Consider the following 23,392-nt stretch of genomic DNA (forward strand, 5'->3'; position numbering starts at 1 on the left):
GGGCACCACAAATGGGGTTTCCAATGAGTGTGTGCAGAAAGGGTGCCGTGCGCAGAGAAGGGGACTACAGACAGAGTCTGGGGGGGCATCAGCCTTTAGGGGACGGTCAGAAGAAGAGGATCTGGCAAGGCATCCAAGACCAAATGGCCTCTGTCCTGCATGTGGCAGGCACTGTGGGCTTAGTGCCAGGCACTTGAGATGCCTGCCGGGGACCAGTTCTGGGCCTGCCTCTCACACAGTGGAGCAGCCATGGCCAGTTCCCACCCTCGCAGGCCCTTGGTTTCCCCAACTCTGGGGCGCTAGGATTCCCCCTCTCCCTCTCTGGACTTCTGTTTCCCCATTTGTAAGAGAGACTAGATCATTTTCCAGGGTACCTTTATCACAGAATATTAAGAATTCTAGTATATGAAATGAAGCAGAGTGGAGCCTCCCTCAGGGGGCAGGGGTGGCAGGCTGCCCCTGACTCCAGGTGGACAGGTTTCCTTCTGCCACTGATGAGGAGTGAGGAGGCCCCGCGGGCTCCGGGGTCAGGGGGCTGGTGGTTCGGACAGGTGTCTGCTTTTGTGGCCTGATGACCTCCTTGGATTTGGATGCACGGGCAGGCAACTAGGGCTGCACGCTGGCCTCACAAAGGCTCTGCCTTGACAGGTAGGAGAGGGGAGGTCAGCTCTGATCCCACAGCCTGGAGCCGGGCCCCTGCGGAGGGGCTGGCTTGGCTTTACAAGGAAACGGAAATGAAGGTGGAGCCCCAGTTGCTCTCCTGAGATGCCAGCCCTTCAATTAAGGGAAGAGCTTTGGCAGACTACGAAACATAATGGCACCCCACCCTTCCCTGGAGGAAAAGTGAATCTCCAGAAGGGGCAATTCCAGGGGGCTCAGGATGTGGGGCTCTGGGCTCTGAGCTCTGAGCCTGCTCTCAGCCCAATAGCCGAGGACCCAGGAGAGCTCGGCCTGCAGCCGACTCTAGATACCACAAGCCCTCTCCACCCTCCCCATCAACCACATTTACTTGTCACATTTACTCATACCCACAGGACAAGGCATATGGGGCAGGGTGGGATGCCTTCTCCAGGCCCTCATCATCCACTCAGGAGAGGAGCCGGCACAGTCACAAATACCCCGTATGAGAGGTGGTAACAAGCTTGGCTAGTGTTTTCATTCAGATGGGCTAGTGTGAAAGCCCATCCTGGGGCCTCACTGGGGTGTGAGAGGTGGGCCTGGGAGGATGGGTGTTGATGGAGGGAGGAGAACGGAAGGCAGGTCAAGAGGAATGGAGCAGTGTGACCCCTGGCTTGTTTGTGCCCCTGGGAGTGACATGAATGTGGCCCTCAGCCCTCACAGGACACAGGAGGGAGGGCAGAGCTGTCAGAGAACAATTCCAGGTGCTGAATGCCCTGGGCCATGGCTGATGAGTCAGGCCTTTCCCTCAGGGATGCTTCTTCAACCCTGTGGTTTTCCTGCCATTGATGATAATGTGACAAGAATGGCAGGAATGATGGGAATGGTTCACATGTGTTGACTAAGGCTGTGGGTGAAACTGGTCCGAGGATGATGACATTTCACCCTAGGACCACCTGATGGAGAAAGTGTTCCCAACTAACAGGGGAGCGGGGCCAGGCTGCTGGGCCTCTGTGCCCCCGAATGGAGGGCCAAGGTGGGTGGTCAGGGCTCACTGTCCAGAGGCCTCACCATCCAGGTCTCCTCCCCAGGTGTTCGTGCTGTGCCATGGCCTGCTGCAGCTCTGCCAGCTCCTGTATAGCGCCTACTTCAAGAGCAGCCTCACCACCATTGAGAAGCGCTTTGGCCTCTCCAGTTCTTCCTCAGGTCTCATTTCCAGCTTGAATGAGGTAAGCAGGATGCTGTAGTCCATCAGACCCCACTTGTGCACCACCCTGATCATGGCATCCAGGAAGGGCCTTGGGAGGAGCAGAAGAACGGGGTGGGGGGGGCGGGGTTGGACCCTTGGGGGATGGAGACAGCCAGCTACATTTCCCAAGGCTGCCCTGCACCAGGCGCTGAGCTGAGAGCCTCTGGAGGCACCTGACCTCCTCACAGCAGCCCTGCGAGCAGGTACTCTGCTCCTCCCTGCTGACAGCTGAGGGCACCAGGGCTCAGCAAGGGCAGCAGCTTGTGCCAGGTGTGCAGGCCTGCTGCCTCCAAACTCTGTGCCTCTAATTGAGTTCTGTGACCATCCACAAGGTTATGTGGCCTCTGCCCATCCCCGGTCCAGGGGAAGACGAGCCCCAGGCATGCAGCTAGGGAAGCAGCCCCAGGCTGGCAGCTCCTGTCTTAGGAGGGCAACAGGAGACAGAGCTGCTCAAAGGCCCTGACTGCCAGGCAAGGTCAGAGGTCTATGACCTCCCAGCCACGTGGAGTTTACACTGTCCCTCACTGATGGCACATCAAAGTTAGAGGAAGATAGGGTGGGCCAAGAGGCCAGGGTGAGAGGTCAGAGGGCAGGGTCAGCTAGGAGTCACTGGAAGCCAGGGAGAAAGGGGCAGGGAAGGCTGCAAGCCCCTGCATCGCGGCTGCAGCATCGTCGGCTCCAGGTGAGGAGATGGGCCCTGGGCCTGGCTCCTGTCTTTTCTTCCCACAGGGCCCACTGTTCTGGGATGGAGGTCTTGGCCTCCCCCTCCCAGGAGCCCAGATGCAATTAGATCTTCCCTTGACATAGCGAAATTCAGGCCAACAACGGACCCAGTAGAGTCTGGGCTCCCCAGACAGCTTCTGGAATGGGCTGTAAAGAAGGTGGGAAGTGTTCCAACGTCCCCCAACCCCCACCTTCCAGTCTCCCCATCGCACAGCCTGCTCCCTGCTGGAAACGCCCCTTTCCCCTTGACTCCTGCGCCCTCCACGGCCCACACGGCAGTGCCCCTCAGGAGCCCTCTCCGCCACGCCTGTGCTAGATCCCCCTGCCGTCCTCGGAGGAGGCTCTCTTCACAGTCACGTCTTCCAGACAGGAAGCTGGCAGCAGAAAGTCTACCCCCATCCCAGTGGCCGCACACGTGTGTAGTGCAGCCAGGATGGGAGCCCAGGTCCGTCTGACGGTCGCCACGCACTCCTCCTCCCCATGGACTGTTCCTCCACCCTGTGACGTGCACGTACTTGCACACGTACAGCCCTGAGGCCCATCAGTCATGCCTGCTGGCCTCATGGGCCTCAAACCCCCTCCTCTGAACCCCCAGGCCCACGTGGATGCCTTCACTGCTTTCTGGATGTGTGTCTGTGTCCGTGTGTTTTAATGTATGTGTATACACGTGCATACGTATGCCTCTGTCTACCTGATTGTGCATCTGTGTCTTGAGCTTCCTGGTGATGCCCAGTGACGGGGGTCTTCCCCTCCACATAGGCTGTGCTCTCTTACAGGACAGGGACCTGGCACCACTCACACAAAATGCACCCTTCTTTGTGTTGGCCTGTGACTTTGATAATGCTTCTGGCACATGTTGTCTTCATTCACGAAGGACACAAGAAAAACAAATCTCTGACATTTGTGTCATCACAGTCCTATCCCGTGACCCTGGCAGACATCACTAATCAACTGCAGTCTTCTTTTCTGCTGAGTCCAGACTCTGAATCCTTCTCAACACAGTGTTCTAGGCACATCTACTAATCAATATCAGAGCTGGTGTGTAGGCTAATCCTCTCTTCCACTATGGCTCACATGATAGTTGAATCTATGATCTTTGATGGTTAAATTTTCATTTTTATTTTTCCCATGCTTGGAACAAAGATGTGGGCCCAGGAACAACTGGATTTTTCAAGGGTCAGGGAGTAGCTAGCTGGGACATGTGAGACTGTGTGTGTATCTGTGTGTCTGTGGCAGGAGACTGATTAGGCAAATAAGGGGCAAAATATTTCCCCAGGTTATAGTTCAATAAAAAATGAAAATAATTCACCCATTAAATTTTCTCTTTTCTAAACTTAGATGAGCTTTTCAACAGTCAGGTTTTAGAACATGCCTATGGGCATGGTTTGAGGCAAACATCATAAGAAAGTTAATTCCTTGAACCTAACAATCTTGTGTGTGTGCTTAGTGGGAAAATGTGTGTCTGTGTGTATATCTGTTTCTCTGTGTGTCTCAGTATTTGTGCGTGTCTGTGTGCATGACTATATATGTGTATCTGTGATCTGAGACTGTGTGTGTATCCGTGTGTCTGTCTGTCTGTATTTCTGTATCTGTGTGCGTCTGTGTGTGTATCTGTGTGTGTGTGTGTATCTGTGTGTGTGTGTGTGTGTGTGTATCTGTGTGTGTTGAGGGGGAGTGGATGGGTGATTGTGTGGAGGAGAGGAACTCAGCCAAAGGGCTTTCTACAATCCCGTTGATTCTGACCGAAGCATTTAGAAACAGACTGAGTAAGAAAGTAGGAGTCTTACCGGAAGAGCAGAGAGCAGCCAAATCAGAGGGGGCTTCATGTTCAAGCTCGAGGCTCCCAGCTTTTGGGGGGGTCAGTAGGGGACTGGCCTGGCTTCTTGAGCAGAGCCAGGCCCGGGTGCACAGTCTTGTGAAGAGGAACCCTCTGGAAGAGGTGCCTGGTAGACACTTGAGTTGAGGGACAGTGTATCCCGAAGTCAGATGGCTGGGCGGCTGTCACAACCAGGCCTGAGCGGCTGGGGGAGAAGAGGACCCCGGCAGTGCTGCAAAGGAAGAAAAGGCAGGATTTGGCAGCACCGCAGACCACAAGGCGGCTGCCTATCAGAAGCCTGAGGGGTGTGAGAAAAGAACCAGCCAGGCCTGGTGGAGGGGAAGGCGAGCCCATCTGGATGCCTGGAGTGTGCAGCCAGCTTCCAGGAGACGGGAGCCTTCACGCTGGACCCAGTCTCGCTGGGGTTCAGAGGGTGAGGAGAAGGGGAGACCAGGGCTGGGTGTAACAAGCCAGCGGCAGGAGGAGGGCTTGGCTGGCAGGGAAGACGTGGGGCATCCAGCCCGGTGAAGTAGCGGCTTCCCTGGCCCACCCACGGCCAGGGCTGAGCAGATGCAGTCAGCCACCCTTAATGCCCCCCATCAGTTTGCCCTGGGCCCCTTTGGTTTGAGGCATGGGCAGGGACGTGTTACAAATGGGCTGTGTGATAACCTTCAGATGCTCTAACACGAAGTCCACAGAGTTGTCTTAGGGGCCATTTCCGGGCCGAGGGGCTGAGGCCCAGGCTGCAGAGGCCCTATTCTCCTCAGCTAGAACAGCTCTTCTTTTTTTTTTAATATTAGGGAAAATAATTTTTTTCAAAGGAAAGCCACAGCTGAAGGAAAGTTTGGGAACCAAGGTCTTAAGCCAGCATCAGCCGTAACAGCTGTAGAGGCCCAGCTTCCTTCCTAGAAGCCAGCCCAGGCCCTGGGGGGAGCGCAGGAAGGGCCGCTCCAGGTGGATGGGGTGGGACACCCCCCAATCCTTCCTCCCTGGGTCCCTTCGGGGCCCTCTCCCGTCCCTCTCCCAGACCTTTTCAAGTCAGCCTCAGTTAGCTTAGCTGATATGGTCTGACATTTACAATCATTTCATGCAAAATGATGGGGAAACAAAAACGGAATGAAATCTAGGAAGCATAAGGATAAAGCTTTGTTTCCAGGTGCTGGTTTCAGAATGTCCTAGAACCACGTCTTTCCCGATCAGACTAGGCTGCCTCCTCACCCACCTTCACATCCCCTTTCTCTGTGTGTCATAAACCATTCTTACTCTTGGCCACACAGGAGGGGTCTCTGGGCAATCGTGTCCTCTTCTTGAAAAAACTTACCATTTACACCAGCTATGTGTCAGACACCATTCTAGGTGCTGGGGAGACAGGAATGAACAGACAGACAAAAATCTCTGCTCATATATATCATTCTACTGATAAATATGACATTTATTTATAGAAATAAATAAAACATGGTGGATCAGATTAGAGTAAATGCTATGAAGAAAAATAAAATCGTGGAGGGGCACGGTGGTTACATTTTAAATAACTTTATTCTTTGAATTATATTTAAATTATAAATATATTTTAATATATTATAATTTATTTCTGTTAATTATTACAAATATAAGTTATATTTAAAATAACTCCTTTTTAATTAAGATATCATGGATATTTAACCTTATATTAGCTGTCCAGGTGTACGACATAATGGTTCGAGGTAAGTATATATTGCAAAACGATCACCACAGTGTCTAGCTAACAACCAGTACCTCACATGGTTCAAGTTTTTTTCTTGTGATGAGAACTTGCAAGATCTATTCTCTTAGCAACTTTCAAATATACAGTACAGGGTTATTAACTATAGTCGCCATGCTGTATGTGACATCCCAGAACCTGTTTATTTTATAACTGGAAGTGTGTACTTTTGACGCCCTTCACCCATTTCACCCACCCGACCCCCTTCTTTTTCAGAGAAGGCCTTAATGAGAAGGTTCAACCTGAGCAGAGATCTAAAGTAGGGCTCGTTGAGAAGGGAGCCCCCCGCAGACATGTAAGATGAGGGAGCAGCAAGAGACAGAGTGGTTGGGGTGGAGGAAGTGGGGGGGACAGAAGGAGAGCAGGTCGGAGCAGTGATGGGGAAGGGGACAGGCTCCTCAGGGCTTCAGAGGCTCTGGGACTGACTTTGTTTTTGTTCCCGTATCGGATTTGGGCAGAGGGAACACGGTCTGACATTTCAGCAGGACCACTCTGGCCGCTAGGAGGAGAATACAGGGCTCTGAGGCAAGAGTGGCGGTGGGTAGAAGGCAAAGCTCAGAAGGGTGCCATGGTGGCTGAGACCAGGTGGTAGTGGGGGAGGTGGTGAGAAGTGGTTGGCTTCCATTGAGGGCCCGGCCAATGGGATTTGCTGGTGGTTGGATGTCGGTGTGAAAGGGCAGTCGAGGATGATGCGCAGACGTTTTGCTTGAGCCACTCATAGGATGAGGTGCCATCTACTGAGAGGAGGAGGACTGGGGAGGGGGGCACCGGGTTTTGGTGGAAGGTGAGGAATGAGCTCTGGGATGCGCCGGGCCTGTGGGAATCAGAAGCGCATACAGAACAAGGAAAGCCGTAGGACTGGCTGAGCTCCCAAGACAAGAGCAGAGGTATGGGGACTGAGCTCTGAGAGTTGAGAGATCAGGGAGGCAAAGAGGGACCAGCCAAGAAGACTGAGAAGGAGCAACCAGGGGCAGCAAACTAGGAGAACATGGTGTCATGGAAACTTAGAGAAAGGAGTGTTTCAGGAAGGCAGAAACAGTCAACTGAATCAAATGGTGCTGAGAGATCAAGTGAGAAGAGAACTGAGAATTGGCCAGCGGACTTGGCAATGAGGAGGTCATTGACAATCTTGGCAAGAGCCACATACCAAGACTCTGGTCCCTATTTCCCGAGACAGGGACACCTGCTTTAACAGCTGGAAGGAGACTGTGGTGTGGACAGGGTAGGGGTTATGAGTGCTGACATCCAGGGCTCCTCTGGTTCAGGTGGACTCACCTTCTGGGGCAGAGGACCATCTCTTTGGATGGAGTCGAGGTCAGAAGATCTGCCAGCACCCCTTTTACCATTTAAGACCCTGCTCCCCAAGCTGGGGCCTTCGGTTCCCTTCTTTGGCTCTGGGTGTGGCTCAGAGAGCACGCTTTCCAGGGAGCACCAGGAACATGAGTTACTGGTGTTTCACCCGGGAAGGGACTTAGGGCGCTTTAGTCCTCATCCCTCATTCACAGAGGTGGAAGCCAACCCAGGGAGGGCCAGAGCCGATTAGGAGCAGAGCTGCTGGGGCAGAAACTCACTTCTCCTAGGGGCAGTAGACCACTGTAGTTAAGGCGGGGCCCTTTAAACTCAGGCAGTCCTTGTTTGAGCCGCCTCCTGACCTCATGGACATGGCAAGTTACTTACTATTCTGAGCCCCAATTGTGTCGTCTGCAAACATGCGACTTGTTGCATGATGAAATGAGATAGTGAAGGCTGCTTGGTGGTTATTCTGACTATGAACTCAGAGTCCTTAGGGAGTTTAGTTAGGGAACACGTACTGTTCCTAGGAGCCAGCCAGAATAGGAAGCTTTCTTGAATTTGGCCCCCAAAGCTTTGGTCCTAATGGTTGAGCTTCCCATGGTCTCTAGATACTTCTCTTGGTCTGGTCTAGAAGGCTGAGGCTGGAAAGGGTTTCTGACAACAGGGGAAAGCTGAAACTGCATGCTTGGCCCTCCCGGCAAAGCTGGCACCACTGCTCTGCCTGGGCCCTTGGGCGACAACAGGCAGCTTCTTGCCTCTCTGCTGTGACGGTCAGGTCCACTCTGTGGGTGGGTGAGGACAGAGCCTCTGGTCTCACTCGGCTCCTCTGCTCTCTCTGCAGATCAGCAACGCCATCCTCATCATCTTTGTCAGCTACTTTGGCAGCCGGGTGCACCGTCCGCGTCTGATCGGCATGGGGGGTCTCCTCCTGGCTTCGGGGGCCTTTGTCCTCACCCTCCCACACTTCCTCTCAGAACCTTACCAATACACCGTGACCAGCATGGGTAAGTGGCCTCCCACTCTTGCTTCAAGGGGATGAGGGTACATGATTCTGTAGGTTCTGACTTTCAGATACGCTCTGGGGAGAAAAGCTGAAGAAACTTCCTGGTGGGAGAGGACAGCATAGCCCAGAGTGGTATCCATTGCCCCAGAAGCACCCCAACCAACTTTGTGAGACACCCGCTCAATCCTCCTGTGCTTTTGGTGGGATCCTGGGTTCTTTGGATGCCCAGCATCGTCTCCCATCTTCCATGTTATTGTTGACTATATTTTAGCTCTGCCTGTCTTTACCCTCCTCCCAGTGGTTATTATTAATACAGTTGTTATTTATAAATAGTTCATTACTTATTTATATTTACCCACAAGTTTACTGGTTTCTTTGCTCGCCGTTGCTTCTTGCATTTCACCCACCCTTGTTGATTTAACTTCCTTTTTCCTGAAGTACATCCTTTAGCATTATTTTCAAATAGTTTTTCAAATCTATCTGCCCCATTTTCATGGTTTCTTGGTATTTCCTTATGATTTCTATTTTCATTTTAGTTTCTTCAACTATTTTAAATGTATTTATTTTATAGTCCTTTTTGGATTGTTTTATTAGCGCAAATTTTGAGATTGCTAATCCTTCCACATTCTGTGTCTGCCTGCTCTTGTTTATGGTGGAGTGTTTCCTTTATGTTCTGTAATGTTTGATGGTGTGGTCATTGGCAGTGGGATTTTTTTTCCCCCTGTGGAAATTTTGTGTGGTCTGGGTAGGAAATAGCCCCAAGGGTGGTTTTGTATTTGCATTTACTTGGCACCCTGGGAACATCACTGCTTTGGAGCCAATTTTATGATAATGTATTGGCGTGGGATCAATTTATACTTGTTTTAAGGGATATGGTATGTGGCAGTGGTTTTGTGAGGAGCAGCAAGTGAGAGGCCCAGCCCCTAAATGCTTATTCTCGGTCTGCTGTATTGGAGTTGAAGATGTCTGAGGATAGCCGGGCCACCCGGGGATGCGCGGAGGGGTAGCTGATTCCTGTTCGCTTAAATACCAGGCTTGTTTTTAGTCATATATGCAGATCAGATCCAAGAGGGGAGTCACTTAGAATGCCAAACAGGAATGCTTTATAGGCTGTGAGACCTACAGTGGGGAGGTGGGTAGCTGGAATGGAAAAAGAATGGAGGAACAGTGATGTGTAATGATGAAATGTTTGTTGGGTTGGGAATCTTTTCCCCACCTCCCTTGTAATCACCAGTAGACTGATCACTGATGATTACCATAAATTCACTGTGGCCTTGGATCTATTTGGACTCTTTAAGCCTGAGTCTTGCTTCAAATAGGCCCAGGAGGAAGACAGACCCAAGCTTAGGGGTCTAAGCTCTTTCTCCCCCTCGGTCTAGACAAGGGGTCTGAGGCCAGCTCTGAAGGAGAGTCAGGAGTTGCTGGCCACCTCAGAGAGCCATGTGCCAAGCCTGCTCCAGACACATGGTCCCTGCCCTTCCCCGTCAGCATGAAGACTGGGCTAATGAAACCAGCAAGGGAACCTGGGGTGCTGGGGCCAGGCTTCGGGGAGGGCATCCTGCTAGGCGCCACACACCATGGCCTGCTTAGCCTGGGGGCTGGCTCCCCCAGCCTGGGCCAAATACCAGGGGCATTTGCATCACGCAGAGCAGCCACCACAGAGCGTGGCTGGAGACCTGTGGGCCTCTGAAAGCAATCACTCTGCTCCTTGTTAGGGATGGGCGGGCGTCTTGGGTCCTTTCCACCACCATCCTCCCTGCTCTGAGGCACACTCTCTGCCTCAGTGCTCTTAGCCCACCTCCACTGAGAGAGGGAAGAAGGGGACTGTGAGAGGGACCACAGCGCGCCTGCCAGCCTGCAGGGAGGAATCGCTGTCCAGGAGCGTGAGCTTTGTTGTTTGTGTAAATTCTATTTGCAACGATAGGACACAGTCTCCTTTACGCTGGCTGGAATCAGAGCAGCAGCTGCAAGTGCTCAGGGCTGGGCTACCTTCAGGGCATCTTCCCAGTGCCAGGGGGTTGGGATAAGGAGGACTTTGGCCCAGGAGCCACATCCTTGGGATCTAGCTGGAGCTGTGGGTGCCCGTACAGCGGGGGCATGTGCTATGCTAATATGTGCAAACAAAAATATTCATAAAATCTCACTTCGTGGGAAAAGTTTGAAATACGACTCTTACTTCAAATGTATTCCTATGGGAACTTCAGTTTTAAATTATGCAGGGCCATCAGGCACACACAAATCTCATTAAACGCGCCACCCTGAATCATGTCATGAATCTGGACGGTCCGGGATCTGAAGCTGGACTTTGAAACCCCCTAACAGCATGGCCTTGGGCCACTTCCTCCGCAGCTGAGTCTCAGTTCCTACCTGTATAAAATGGACCCTCCCCCGCAGGGCTGCGAAGGCCGAAGGATGCATGCTCTGAATTTAGCCAAGGGGCTGGCACATGCGGTAACCATTAAGCGGCGGCTTTTATAACAAGCGGTGCTGGGAACAATACGTGTAATATGCTGGATAACTAGGGTCCCAAATGAGGAAGCGCCTGCTTCCTCTGGAGAGTCTGACAGCTCACAGCCAACGCGCTGGGCGTCCTGCAGGCATCTGAAGGCAGCTTCTCCCTGGTCCTCACTGTACGGCTGTCCTCTGCTCTAGCCGGAGCGGGGCCCCTTCCTTGGTGTAGTCCTTGCTGCGCCTTTACGTGTGAGGCATAGGATTTCTCTTGGTTGAAGCGTAGGCTGCTGTTCTGCTCTATTCCCAGACCCTTCAGTGGGAGTCACCTGGTATGCTGGGTAGAGAGAGCATAGACATTCAGATCCCAGCTCAGCCATTTAGGTGCTAAGTCTGCTGAGGCAAGCTGCTGTTCATCTTTCTGAACCTCAGTTTCTTCATCTGTAAAGTGGGAACAATAACACCTCCACTTTCAGTGTGTTCCGAGGGCAAAATTAAAACTACATAGTATAGGTAAAGTGCTTCGCCCGTGTTAGCTGTTCAGCACATTTCTCTTTGCCTGCCCTTGATGTGGTATTTGAAATCTCTTCCTCATGAGCAATGACCCCCAGACCTATTATCATGTGTTGACGGCTGACTCTTTCCCCTTGGAGCAAAGCTGCTCCAGAAATGAACGTGGGAAATGAAAAGTAACTCTGTATTTCAGGGGAAAAAATTAAAGAGGAGCTGAATACTGTGGGAATCACAGAGACCTTTAACAACTCATGGCTAATTTTAAAAAGGCCATGCAGACATTTATGAATGTTTAGATTTTCTAAATGTCAGTGGGGTCCGGAAATACGCCTGGCGCCTTTCGAGAAAAGCCTAGCCACCAAGCCAGAGCCTCTAAGACCACTTCTGGAAGGCTCAGAGAGGTTTGGATAGGGGGGAAACAGGCCAACCCGAGACCAGTTCTCCCGGGAGACAAGAGCAGGGGCTTCGGAAACAAGTGTCTGGTAGGAGTAGGTGTAACCTGTGAGAGGTCCTGAGCCAAGTCCAGAGGGAAGTCAGCCCCACCCAGACGATGGATGCACACAGGAGGGGCTTCCTGTGGGAGGAGCAGGGCAGGGGGGAGTCTGATGTATTTTTGGAGCAGTCAAAAAAAGAAAGGGAAGAGTGGCTTTCCAGTCCTCTGCTCATGAAGTTGCCAGTCCCTCACGCACTTCCGTTCATCAGAGGCGTCCCTGGGCAGGAGGGTGGTGGGCAGGCCTGGGGACGGGAGCCTCGGGCTCCTGAGTGACGGCGCCCCTTCCTCGGTGGAGGACACGCCGGCCTGGAGCAGAACCCCAGTGCCACGCAGGGTCCTTCCACTGGGGGAGCCGCTCAGGGGCCCTGAGCTCAGGGCAGTTCAGCGGGGAGCACCCAGCCGTGGTGCCAGAGGGACCTGCTGGGAACTGTGGGGGAAGGGAGTGTGTCTGCGGGGGAAGTGTGAGTGTGTGTGAGGGAGGCGTTCCTCTGTGAGGAGGTGGCCAGCAGTGGAGGGGGGGGTGGAAGGTGTGGGGTGTGCGTGGGTGTGGAGGTGGAGGCGGGGACGGACGAGGGGGCAGCAGGGCCGCTGTTAGGGTGGAGGTGCCTAGGGAGGCGGGGGGAGCATGGGTGTGCTGGGGGCGGAGAGTGGGTGGACGGTCGAGCGGGAGGTGCATGGCCCTGCCAGCTGGATCTGTTTAACCTGAAAAGGGGGGGAAAGCAGCAGGGGGGGCGCGTCACAAAACACATGGGTATTATCAAGTCAACTGAGAGGGAAACAGCCCTGAACGGATGAGCACAGCTAAGCTAACGAGACTGATGTGGGACACATTTTCAACACACAGTATAGGAAAGAAGAGAAACGCGTGTGGAGAAATGACAGCAGACACCAGGCTGCTGTGTTGCGTGTCAGGGGAAGGCCGGGGAAGGAGCTGGGGCCGCGGAGAACGGGCATCTCCAAGGCATGGCCCCAGCGGCTGACCTGAGAGCGTTTGCCTGTCAGGCTCTCTTAACGTTTGTCTTGTGGGAGAGTCACGACCCACCCTGGCTGGCCTGGAGGCGGGATCCCTTGTTCTGGGTCTCCAGCCCTGGCCCCAGGAGAGACCTGGGGGTGACTCCCCCTCCCCTGGAGGCTTGTTCCTCACTTCCCTTGCTCAGGGGTGAGGCTGGGGGCTGCAGGCCTGCTCCATGTCTGGTGAGGAGAGGAGGGACGCCTAGGGGCCAGGCTGCGTCCTGCGTCCTGCTCCTCTGGGGAGAGCGGCGTCCCAGGGACCCCTGGTGGACTGTGTGTCCTGGGCCCACCCAAGGCAGCAGGGAGGGTCTCCTGGGGAGAGTCATCAGCCAGGGTGGAAAAGGAAGGCTGGTTACTATTCCAGTGGCTATGGTTGCCCCAGGAAAACAGTCAGGGGGTCGGGGATAGCCCCACAGAAGCAGGGTGCCAGCCCCTGTCCCCTGGGGCACTGTGGTTTGAAGAAACCATTGATGCCTCCTGCCTGAGGCCTTGGGCCCCCAAGGACCCCCAGAGGACACAGGGAGCAGCTTCTGCTCTTCTTGCCACACTCGAGGCTGCTGTGCCCAGACACCTCCTGTGGCCCAAAGGCTTGACTAGGGAACCAGCAGGCACATTCGGGCAGCGAGCGACCCACACCATGAGGCAGGAAACCAGCAGAAGCAGTTTCTTTCTCTCAGGAACAAAAGGACTTTTGAGGATTCAGAGCTTGGATTGGCCACCGTCACGGGATGTGAGGCTCAGAGATCTAAAGGGGGAGACGGCAAAGATAAGTCAGGTATTTGGAGGCGGGGAGGTCATGGAAGTGGAGCCCCGTGTTGGGATTCGTGGCCCTGTAGAAGAGGCCAGAGAGCTGTCTGCACCCGTGAGGGTGCAGCGGGAAGTCAGCAGTCTGGCTCTCACCAGAGCCCCACCAGGCTGGCACCCCGATTTTGGACTTCCTGCCTCCAGAACTGTGAGAAATAATTCCGCTGTGTGTGAGCCTCCCAGGCTATGATTCTTTGGTACAGCAGCCGCAGCTGACTCCAGAAGATTCAGTCCCTTTGGCTGGAGCCCCTCCTCGTAGCCTGGGATCTCATTTTGAATTTTCAGCCTTTGGACTGTCTTATTTGCCATTGCCACCGGCTTCACACCATTCATCATGTCCTTCACAAATCTGTCAGCTGCTCTCAGCTGTCCCCAGGTCCGGGACAGCGGTGCTGCATGGTGTCTCCCAGGTCACACTGGCCCATCCACGCCTGCATTGGGCACGCCTTGAGCAGTTCTCCCTCGAGGACTCAGCCGCGTGTCCACCTCTGGTCTGGATATCTGTCAGGATATCATGACAGGCTTTGTCAGAAGGCTTCCTCCACTCAAGTAACACTGTGTTCTGGCTTCCTGCCAGTCTGGGAGCCCCATTAACAAAGGAAATGAGCTTGGCTTGGCAGGACTGACTCTTGATGAACTCATGTTGGCTCAGCTAATCCCCTTTTTTTTATTTCCCCCTTCAAATTGCTCCTCATTAGCCTGTTAATAAATCTGTGAACAATAAGTTCTGCTTCACTCCCAACTGGGGGGTGCACGTTCTGTTTGAATAGTAAAATTAAATGGCTCTGAGCTGCCATCCTGTTGCCTCGGGTGTGTCTTGCTTCCCTCCTATCCACTAAGAAACAGTGTTGATGATGAGCTGAGCTGGGTGATGCCTCTTTCCAAGGCCTGGTGGCAGTTCCTCAGGGGCGGGCGTGTGTGCGGGGAGGGGGGTAGGGTGGGGCTGAGGCAAGCCCCTTGCCAGCAGCGTGGTGCCCAGCCTGTCACACAGCGCACAGTGGACCTGCCCTCTCATGCCCAGCTCACTCGCCACATGGCCTCCTCAATACAAGTAGGCATTTCCCCAAGGCCCCTCTAGTGCCAGGGTGGCGGTATGGAAGGGGCGTCCAGCCTCAGTCTCAGTCTCGGAAAGTCAGTCTTGAGATCAGAGCAGGGGATCCCTCTTCTTCCACTCACCTAAGCTCACTCTTTTCCTGCATGGATGTGAATCCTTGCAAGCAACCCACTTGCCCTCAACCCCTCTATTACATCCATCCGTTGCTAGTGACCAGCGCTGATCTTACTTATCTCTAAGTTTCTGGATCCAGTCCCCAAGTCCTTAAAAACCTGGGCCATAATGCCTGTCTCCAGGGTTCTGCCATCTCCCTCATCTGTTTAAATCACAGATTGTTATTCATTTTCATCTGAATAAGAATGTTACAAGGTAGGTATGATTATCTGTATCTGTTTTGGAGATGAAGAGACTAAGATTCTGAGAGTTCCCTGACCGGTGAGCAGTGGAACCAAGATTTGAACCCGGTCTGTCTGACTTCAAAATATGAATTCCTTGCACTGCTCCACCAGCTGTCAACCCCCAGCTAGTGCAGAAGGATATGCTCTCCTAGTTTCCCAAAATAAAAGTCAGAATGCACGTGCCCATAGAAATCATTTTCTAAGTGGAGGCTTAGTCTGGTTGGAAGAGAACACATGTTATCACAGGGGCACGATGGACTGACAAGGCTTTGTGAACTCCATGGAGACCCAATCACTTCTGATATGAAAACAGGTCACTTTATAAATGACTTTGAGATCTCAATCATGGGTAAGTTCGGGACAGCCTGTTCCAGGCCTGCCGGTGGGCGTGGCCAGAATTTCGGGAAGAACTGTTGAGTGGCCGAATTTGGGAGGATGAGGAAATAGGTCTTTCAGAGTGGAACATTCTGAATGAGGTTCCAGGAGTTTGCTGATAGCTCGAGGCTTGGCATTTTGGCCACGCTTCCAGAATACTCTCTGGAAACACCGCTGCCTTTCTCTATTGTTCTCTATGGGTCGCTTCTGAGGTTTGGGCCTTGCTAACCTCCTCCTCATTTGGCCCTACTCACTCGCAAACGGTGCCCCCTTCTGAGCAGGGAGGTAATGGGTGGCTCTCAAGGTGCTGCCCTCTTGTTTCCTGGCACAATTCTCCCTTTCCTCTACCAGACAAGAAGCACTACTCAAAGGAAAGCCCACTCGCCACAGCCTTCCTATGTTGCTCAATCCTTCTAGGGTTCTCTCTTGGCCCCAGCGCTGGATCTTTGTGCAGAGACCTCTTATTAGACCCTTGACAGCCCGCTGGCCTCAGCCTGGCCGCACCTGGAACGTGTGTCCTTGAACAATGGAGAGGCCAGGCCTTAGTCTGCCCAGCTTCACCCATCTCCGTGGGTCCCATTCCAAGGAGGTAGCCCTTCCTGCCACCGCGTCCCCACTTTGCAAACCCACGGAGGGGTTCAGAAATAAGAGCTGAAATTCTGCGTATGTAAATTGTGGGATGAGTCAGAGGGTTGACTGGCGTGCATCTGGGCTGGTGGGGGGGTAGCTGGAGGAGGGGAGAGGTCCTGAATTGTTTCTAGTTAGCCCTGTGAAAACTGGCACGGCTAGACCTCTGGTGTCTTGTGGGAAGAAGAATGTGCTCTGACAAACTTGAGCCTTCCAGAAGTGGGCCTCAGGGAAGATGAGAAACAGACTGACAGCCAGTTCAAACATACCCCCCTCCCTCCCTTACCCAGGCCCCTCAAGCCGGAGGCGGGTGGCCCCCGAGTCTGTGGTAGCTGGAAGAAGCAGGCGTTTCTCTGACCATATCACAGGATCTGATGGTGGGCAGGTGGGAGAAGGAGGGTGGTGAGCTTCTCTAAGTCCAAGGAGAGGACTGGGTGCGGGGCCTTTGCTGGAACGCCTGAGGAGCGGGGAGAGGTTGCTCTCTCCTTCACGTGGCCCGAGCTCTTCTGCTCCAGGGAGGAGAGGGGTGGGGTGGGCTGCAGAAAGCTGAGCCCCACAGTTCTGCCAATGGGTCCTGATACAGGTCTTCTCACTCCATCACTGTCTTCTTTTTTTTTTGCGGTACACGGGCCCCTCACTGTTGTGGCCTCTCCCGTTGCAGAGCACAGGCTCCGGACGCGCAGGCTCAACGGCCATGGCTCACGGGCCCAGCCGCTCCGCGGCACGTGGGATCCTCCCGGACCGGGGCACGAACCCGCGTCCCCTGAATCGGCAGGCGGACTCTCAACAATTGCGCCACCAGGGAAGCCCTGTCTTCTTCTTTTTAAGAGAAGAGCCTAATGTTCTAAACTCTAGAAGACTCTATCTTCACCAGAGTGAGCTGGCCATGGCCATCACCGCAGGGAGGCCCAGGCGTGAGTTCCTGGAAAGCTCAGACCTTGTCTCTGACAAACACGTTCACCACAACACAACACGTCAGGGAGCAGCGGGTCCTCCCCACCGCCGTACCCCGCCTCCAGGACGGAGAGCAAGCCGCTGCTTCCCAGGTGGAGGAACTGATCTTTCCCTTTCGCTTGTGTCACAGCCTGGTCTGGGGTGGATTTGGCCCCACTTAGGGCAGGCATAAGGAAAAGAGAGTTTGTTGGGAGATCTTGAATCAATTTGGAATGTAGAATAGCCCAAGAAGATCTCAGTAGACTTGGATTTAATTTGGGGCCAATTGATTAGCTTTTAAAGTACACATTTTAAAAAATTTATTTATTTTAATTAATTTATTTTTGGCCGCGTTGGGTCTTCGTTGCTGCACGTGGGCTTTCTCTAGTTGTGGCGAGTGGGGAGCTAGTCTTCATTGTGGGACGTGGGCTTCTCACTGTGGTGGCTTCTCCTGTTGGAGAGCAAGGGCTGTAGGCGTGCAGGCTTCAGCAGTTGTGGCACGTGGGCTCAGTAGTTGTGGCTCGCGGACTCTAGAGCACAGGCTCGGTAGTTGTGGCACATGGGCTTAGTAGTTGTGGCTCGTGGGCTCTAGAGCACAGGCTCAGTAGTTTTGGCACACGGTCTTAGTTGCTCTGCGGCATGTGAGATCTTCCCGGACCAGGGCTCGAACCTGTGTCTCCAGCATTGGCAGGCAGATTCTTAAACACTGTGCCACCAGGGAAGTCCCCAAATACACATTTTTAATAAAGGCAGTTAGTTTCTGACATGTAATCTGACGTTCTACAAGTTAATGATAACAGTTAAAAGATCCCCAGAGAATTTTGCCTCCTGGACACTTCATTAGGTGAAATTTCATGAGGATTTTTGTGGCATTGGTGCACCGTGCAACATGCCATGTAAAGACTTAATAAGCCAGTCAACATTTTTACAATCTTTGATGACCGCTAAATGGCCACAAAAAATAATTTTGCCAGCAACAATGTTCTAATAAATGTGACTTTAGTAAAATAATAAGAATCAGCAAAATCAAGAACTAGAACTCTGAAAAGAAACACTTATTCTCTGGCCCTTTGTTTCTGAGGCTCCTGCTTCCGTACAGCCAGCCTGGCCTTGTGTATCTGACACACCCACTGTGGGCTGAGCATCCCCGTGCTCGCAGCCGTGGAGTAGATCAGCACTCCCTACGTGCCTCTCAGGCAACACGCAGCCTCACCTATTTTACCACCGAAGTAGCTCTTGGCTGGGTCAGTTCTGCTCTTTACACATGGGCCTTAGAAAACTGGTTAATCCCTCCAGTGTGTTAGCTGTACTGCCCCCCCTCCTGATCGTCACCCTCTGGGCTCTCCTTAGGATGTAATCCAGGCCCCTTTGCGGGACACAGCAGCCCTCCAGGAGCAGCTGGGCCTCGCCCTGGTGGTGTTTGCATACCGAGCCCGCTGAACCTCTGAGCTCTCCCCTCCTCGGCACTGCTCTTCTGTCTCTTGCTGATTCTTCTCAGCTCGGAGGCTATTGTCTCTGGGAATCCTTCCCAGACCCTCTCCCCAACAGCGCTGGGCTTGGTGCCTCCCCACGTGCTCTCTGGTACGCTGTGGATATCAGGCTGTATTTTTTATTGTGGTAAAATATATATAACATAAAATTTGCTATTTAAACGTGTCCAATTCAGGGCATTAAGTACTTTCACACTGTTGTACAGCCATTGTCACCATCCATCTTCAGAGCTTTTTCATCTTTCCCAATGGAAACTGTGCCCCTTAAACACTAACTCCCTCTTCCCCCTTCCCCCAGCCCCTGCCTGGCAACCACCATTCTGCTTTCTGTCTCTATGAATTTGTCTATTCTAGGTTCCTCATATAAATGGAATCATGCAATGGTTGTACTTTTGTGTCTGACTTGTTTCTGTTAGCATAATATCTTCAAGGTTCATTCATTTTGTATGTAGCATGTGTATTAAGCCTTCCTTTTTAAGGCTCAGTAATATTCCATTGCATGTGTGTATCACATTATGTTTAACCATTCATCTGATGGACATTTGGGTTGTTTCCACCTTTTGGCTATTGTGAATGATCTGGCTATGAATGCCAGTGTACAAATATCTGTTCAAGTCCCGGCTTTGAATTCTTTTGGGTAAATACCCAGGAGTGTACATGCTGGATAATATGGTAGTTCTATGTTTAATTTTTTTTGAAGAGCTTCCATACTGTTTTCCACAGTGGCTGCACTATTTTACATTCTTACCAGCAATGCACAAGGGTTCTAATTTCTCTACATCTTACCCAACACTTGTTTTCTGTTTTTTGAAGGGTATGAAATGGTATCTCACTGTGGTTTTGATTTGAGCAATATTTTGGCAACATTGCGGTTGCTTCTTTGATGATGTGTGTAGCACAGCAGACAGAAGGCTTTGGAAGGTGTGTCCAGGTGTCTTTTCAGGTCTTAGCATCCCAGCTTTTCCCTGTGAGGCAGGCATCGTCCATGGGAGCTGACGGGCCTGGGTGTGGTCCTTCAGTGGCTGCCCTGGGAGCAGGGGCCAATTCTTTGCACCTCTTTCCCAGTGTGGTCATTTGCCTTTGGGGGGTCTTTACTCCACCCTTGCACTTAAGGGAGACCTGGCCCTGCCACCCCATAGCCCACAAGACAACATGTGACAGGGAGCTGCTGTCACACCTAGACAGAGACAGGCAGCTCAGCCAAACACATTTGCAAGTGACAGCAGCCCACGGTTTTAGGGAACTCCAAACTGTGCTCGTTTCCTCATACAAAATCTACTCGAAATTTGTTTGAATCTTCTGAAAAGAAATGCCCATTTGAGAACTTGCCCATTTGAGCAGCTTTTTAATTTACGAGCCCTTTGGATGTGTGTCACCTCAGTCGAAGTTGGCGGAGGGAGGTGAGCTGGGCGAGTGGCCAACCGTTTGAGTGACCACACAGCTGCACCTGGCCAGTTGGTAGCACGGGTCAGAGGGTGGCCAGGACCAGGCAACCAGCTTTGCCCTCATTCCTGAACCTGCCCATATGGTCTTGAGAAGGGAAGTGGGGTCTTTTTCTAAAGACTAGCACAGCCCACAGCGTGTAAACGCTCACCCGCTGGGGTGTCCGTGTGGCTGCCGCACTGAGGGCACGGAGTGTGCTGTGAGCCTGGCCCTCCGGCTACCGCTCACCCTCTGCAGTGCATGGCCCCTTCCCCAGAATCCTCTGAGGTCTCTCAAAGTCAAGGTCACTGATGTGAGGAGTCAGATCCAGGACTAGAACCCAGGTCCCAGGCTCCCAGTCCAGCCGCTCCAACATCTATGGGCCTTGCCAGCCCACAGCCACCTGGGCCTCCCCCTGGGGATGGGCGTGAGTCTGCCAGCACCACAGCCCCGTCTCTGAGTGTTGGACATGGGGCAGTGTTGGTGGGAGGGTTCCTGAGTGTGGTGAGGAGTGGCTCTTTCTCAGCAGGAACATTTCACAGCTTTGTGCTTCCAGACTAAAGTGACGATCCTGAGAATCAGGCCCTTGCAGCATCACTGAGGCACACCAGCCTTCCTACAAAGGGGTAGGCACAGCCATCAGCCATGCTGACTAACCAGCGGGCCCAACTTTTCATGCCTGCTCCCCTTTCTGGAACCATAGCCTTCTAGCACTTTAATGACCCATGGGGACTCTCCCTATCCGGCCTTATGGTCTCTGCCTAAAGGGAAACTGAGGCTCAGAGAGGTTCAGAAACTTGCTCAAGATCACACAGCTACCTGGGGCTAAAACCAATTTTTCTTTCTTTAAAAAAAAAACCTCTATTGAGATATGATTGACATGTAAAAAGCTGTACATAGTAATGTATAAAACTTAATGAATTTGAGGATGAATATACCCATGAAACCGTCACCACCATCAAAGCCACAGACATATCCATCACGTCCCAAAGTTTCCTCCTGCCCCGTTATTACTGTTGTGTGTGTGTGTGTGTTAAGAACACTTAAGTTCTACCCTCTTAGTAAATTTTGAGTATACAGTGCAGTATTGTTATCTAGAGGCGCTATGCTGTCTAGTAGATCTCCAGAACTTATCTGACATAACTGAAACCTTATACCCTTGACCATCACCTCCCCATTTACCCCTCCCCCAAGCCCCCGGCGATCACCATTCTACTCTCTGCTTCTTTGTGTTTGACTGTTTTAGATTCCACATATAAGTGAGATCATACAGTATTTGTCTTTCTGTGTCTGGCTTATTTCACCAAAGCCAATTTCTTGACTCTTTATACCATGTGTTTGTTTCGTCTCTTTGTCTCGGATTTCAGCAAAACTCCCAGCAGCCAGCCCCTTTCCAGTATACCTCTACCTGGGAGGAAGTTCCCAGCCGCTTACAGAGGTCAGAGGGCTCACGTGTTTGAATGTAACTAGGGATGGGTAGAGGAATCTCCCCAGGCCTGGCTCCTCCATCCCTGAAAAATGTGTGTTGTGTCTTTTCAAAACTGCCATTTCAGATTTGATTTCATTCAGGACTTTGAGTCAGGCACATATGGGTTCAAATACCAGCTCTGCCCCAGATCAGCCACTTATGTGGGCCAATAACCCCTGTGAACAGGACAAAATGTACGTCACAGCCTTGGCAGTGTCTGCCTGTGCAGTAAATAGAAGCTTAAAAATTCTGGCGCTGGAACTTGGATCTCTACAGTAAAGCGTGTAAGTCAGAGAAAGGCCCAATACACAAGCAAGGAGAGGCGTCAGGGAAGGTGGGGGGGGGGCAGAGAAACTCAGCCCTAGTGTGATGGGCCTGACTTTTGCAGGCCTAGGGCAATGGCTGTGGAACAAAGAAATAAGAAGTGGGAGAGACATTGTTACATTTTGGCTATATATTTTTATGAAAAAAATATTTTTATTTTAAAAGCTTTCACTGTTGCTTTATTTCAAAAGTATCTTGTGTTCATTATAGAAAAATTAGAAAGTACACTGAGGCAAGCACACACACACACAAAGATCATCACAATCCCATCACCCTGAGAGAACCACGGTCTTCCAGAGTTTTTCTCTGCATATTCCATTAGGCCGCATACATTTTATAAATTAGGGATCATATTCTTCTCCAAACTACTAGTTTTTGTTTGTTTGTTTGTTTAGCGGTACACGGGCCTCTCACTGTTGTGGCCTCTCCCGTTGCGGAGCACAGGCTCCGGGTGCGCAGGCTCAGCGGCCATGGCTCATGGGCCCAGCCGCTCCGCGGCACGTGGGATCTTCCCGGACCGGGGCACGAACCCACGTCCCCTGCATCGGCAGGCGGACTCTCTACCACTGTGCCACCAGGGAAGCCCTACTAGTTATTTTTTGACTCTACAAGATGTTACAGCTGTCTCTGCATGTCAGTAAGGCCACCTCCCCACTCTAATTCTAAGAGGCGCCTCCTATTTACCCATGTGGTTAGACCACTCTCTATCCAAACCCTGAATTGAAAGGTGGGACAGCGGGTGTGGAGTGGGAGGGTGAAGGTACAGAGGGACACTCCCAAATGTCTGGGGCTGGCCGTTGGCCTGGGTGCACACAGCTCCCCTGCACACGGCTGGTGTCAGGTCTGGATGACCTCGACCAGACAGGCGTCTTGGCCCCCTTTGCCAAGGGGCCCCCTGATCGATGGGGGAGCCCCCTGGGCCAGTGGTTTTTAAACATGTCCTACACAGGCACTAGTATAGAGGACAGGAGATGCTGGGGCCAGGATGGACAAGCATGTGTGTCTGCGGGAGGTGAGGGGACGATAGGAGGGCAGATCCCTGCCCAGCCCCACCGTCCAGGGTAGCCCTGAGCTCAACAGCACTGGGCAGAGTCCAGTGTGATGGACAGATCCCGTCCACGGCCCTCACTTTTCCTCTCTGTGGGACTCTGAGACCCACCCAGCTCAGAGCTCTGCCACCTCTGGGAGGGCCACAAATGAGAGTGAAACAGAACTCCAAGGAGAGGGATCAGTGATGTTAGCAGTTTCCATTGCCTTCTACAAGGCTGGAAAAGAAGGTATCTCACGGAAAGGAGCCCTCAGGAGCCGTCAAGGCCTCGGAGAGCAGACAGTGCTCTTTGTTTAGTGTGAGCCAAATTGGAAACAGTGGCATGGGAGGGGCAGTCCAGCCTGGCCAGGTCCCCAAAGCCATAGGCACTGGTGCCCACAGGCCACACTGCGGCCTCTGGGGCCCTCACAGAAGGTGCAGCCTAGCTCCTGTGGGTGCAGCCTCGCCCCCCATCTGTAACAGGGGGATTTAAACCAGAGGGTCTCAGAGTCCCTTCAGCTTCCCAGGTTCTTGATCCTTGGGAGCTGCCGGGTTGGGTAAG

General features: G+C 52.5%; 1 protein-coding gene across 1 annotated transcript in view; it reads left to right on the top strand.

Moving 5' to 3' along the window:
• The window catches only part of SLCO2A1 (solute carrier organic anion transporter family member 2A1), a 79,979-nt gene that overhangs the window by 34,185 nt on the left and 22,402 nt on the right, over positions 1-23,392 (top strand). The window contains exons 2-3 of the mRNA XM_067737773.1: positions 1,710-1,847; positions 8,282-8,444. Of these exons, the coding sequence (XP_067593874.1) occupies positions 1,710-1,847; positions 8,282-8,444 (301 nt within the window). The remainder of the gene's footprint in view (positions 1-1,709; positions 1,848-8,281; positions 8,445-23,392) is intronic.

The sequence above is a fragment of the Pseudorca crassidens genome, chromosome 5 (genome assembly GCF_039906515.1).
Source record: "Pseudorca crassidens isolate mPseCra1 chromosome 5, mPseCra1.hap1, whole genome shotgun sequence".
Taxonomy (NCBI): Eukaryota; Metazoa; Chordata; class Mammalia; order Artiodactyla; family Delphinidae; genus Pseudorca; species Pseudorca crassidens.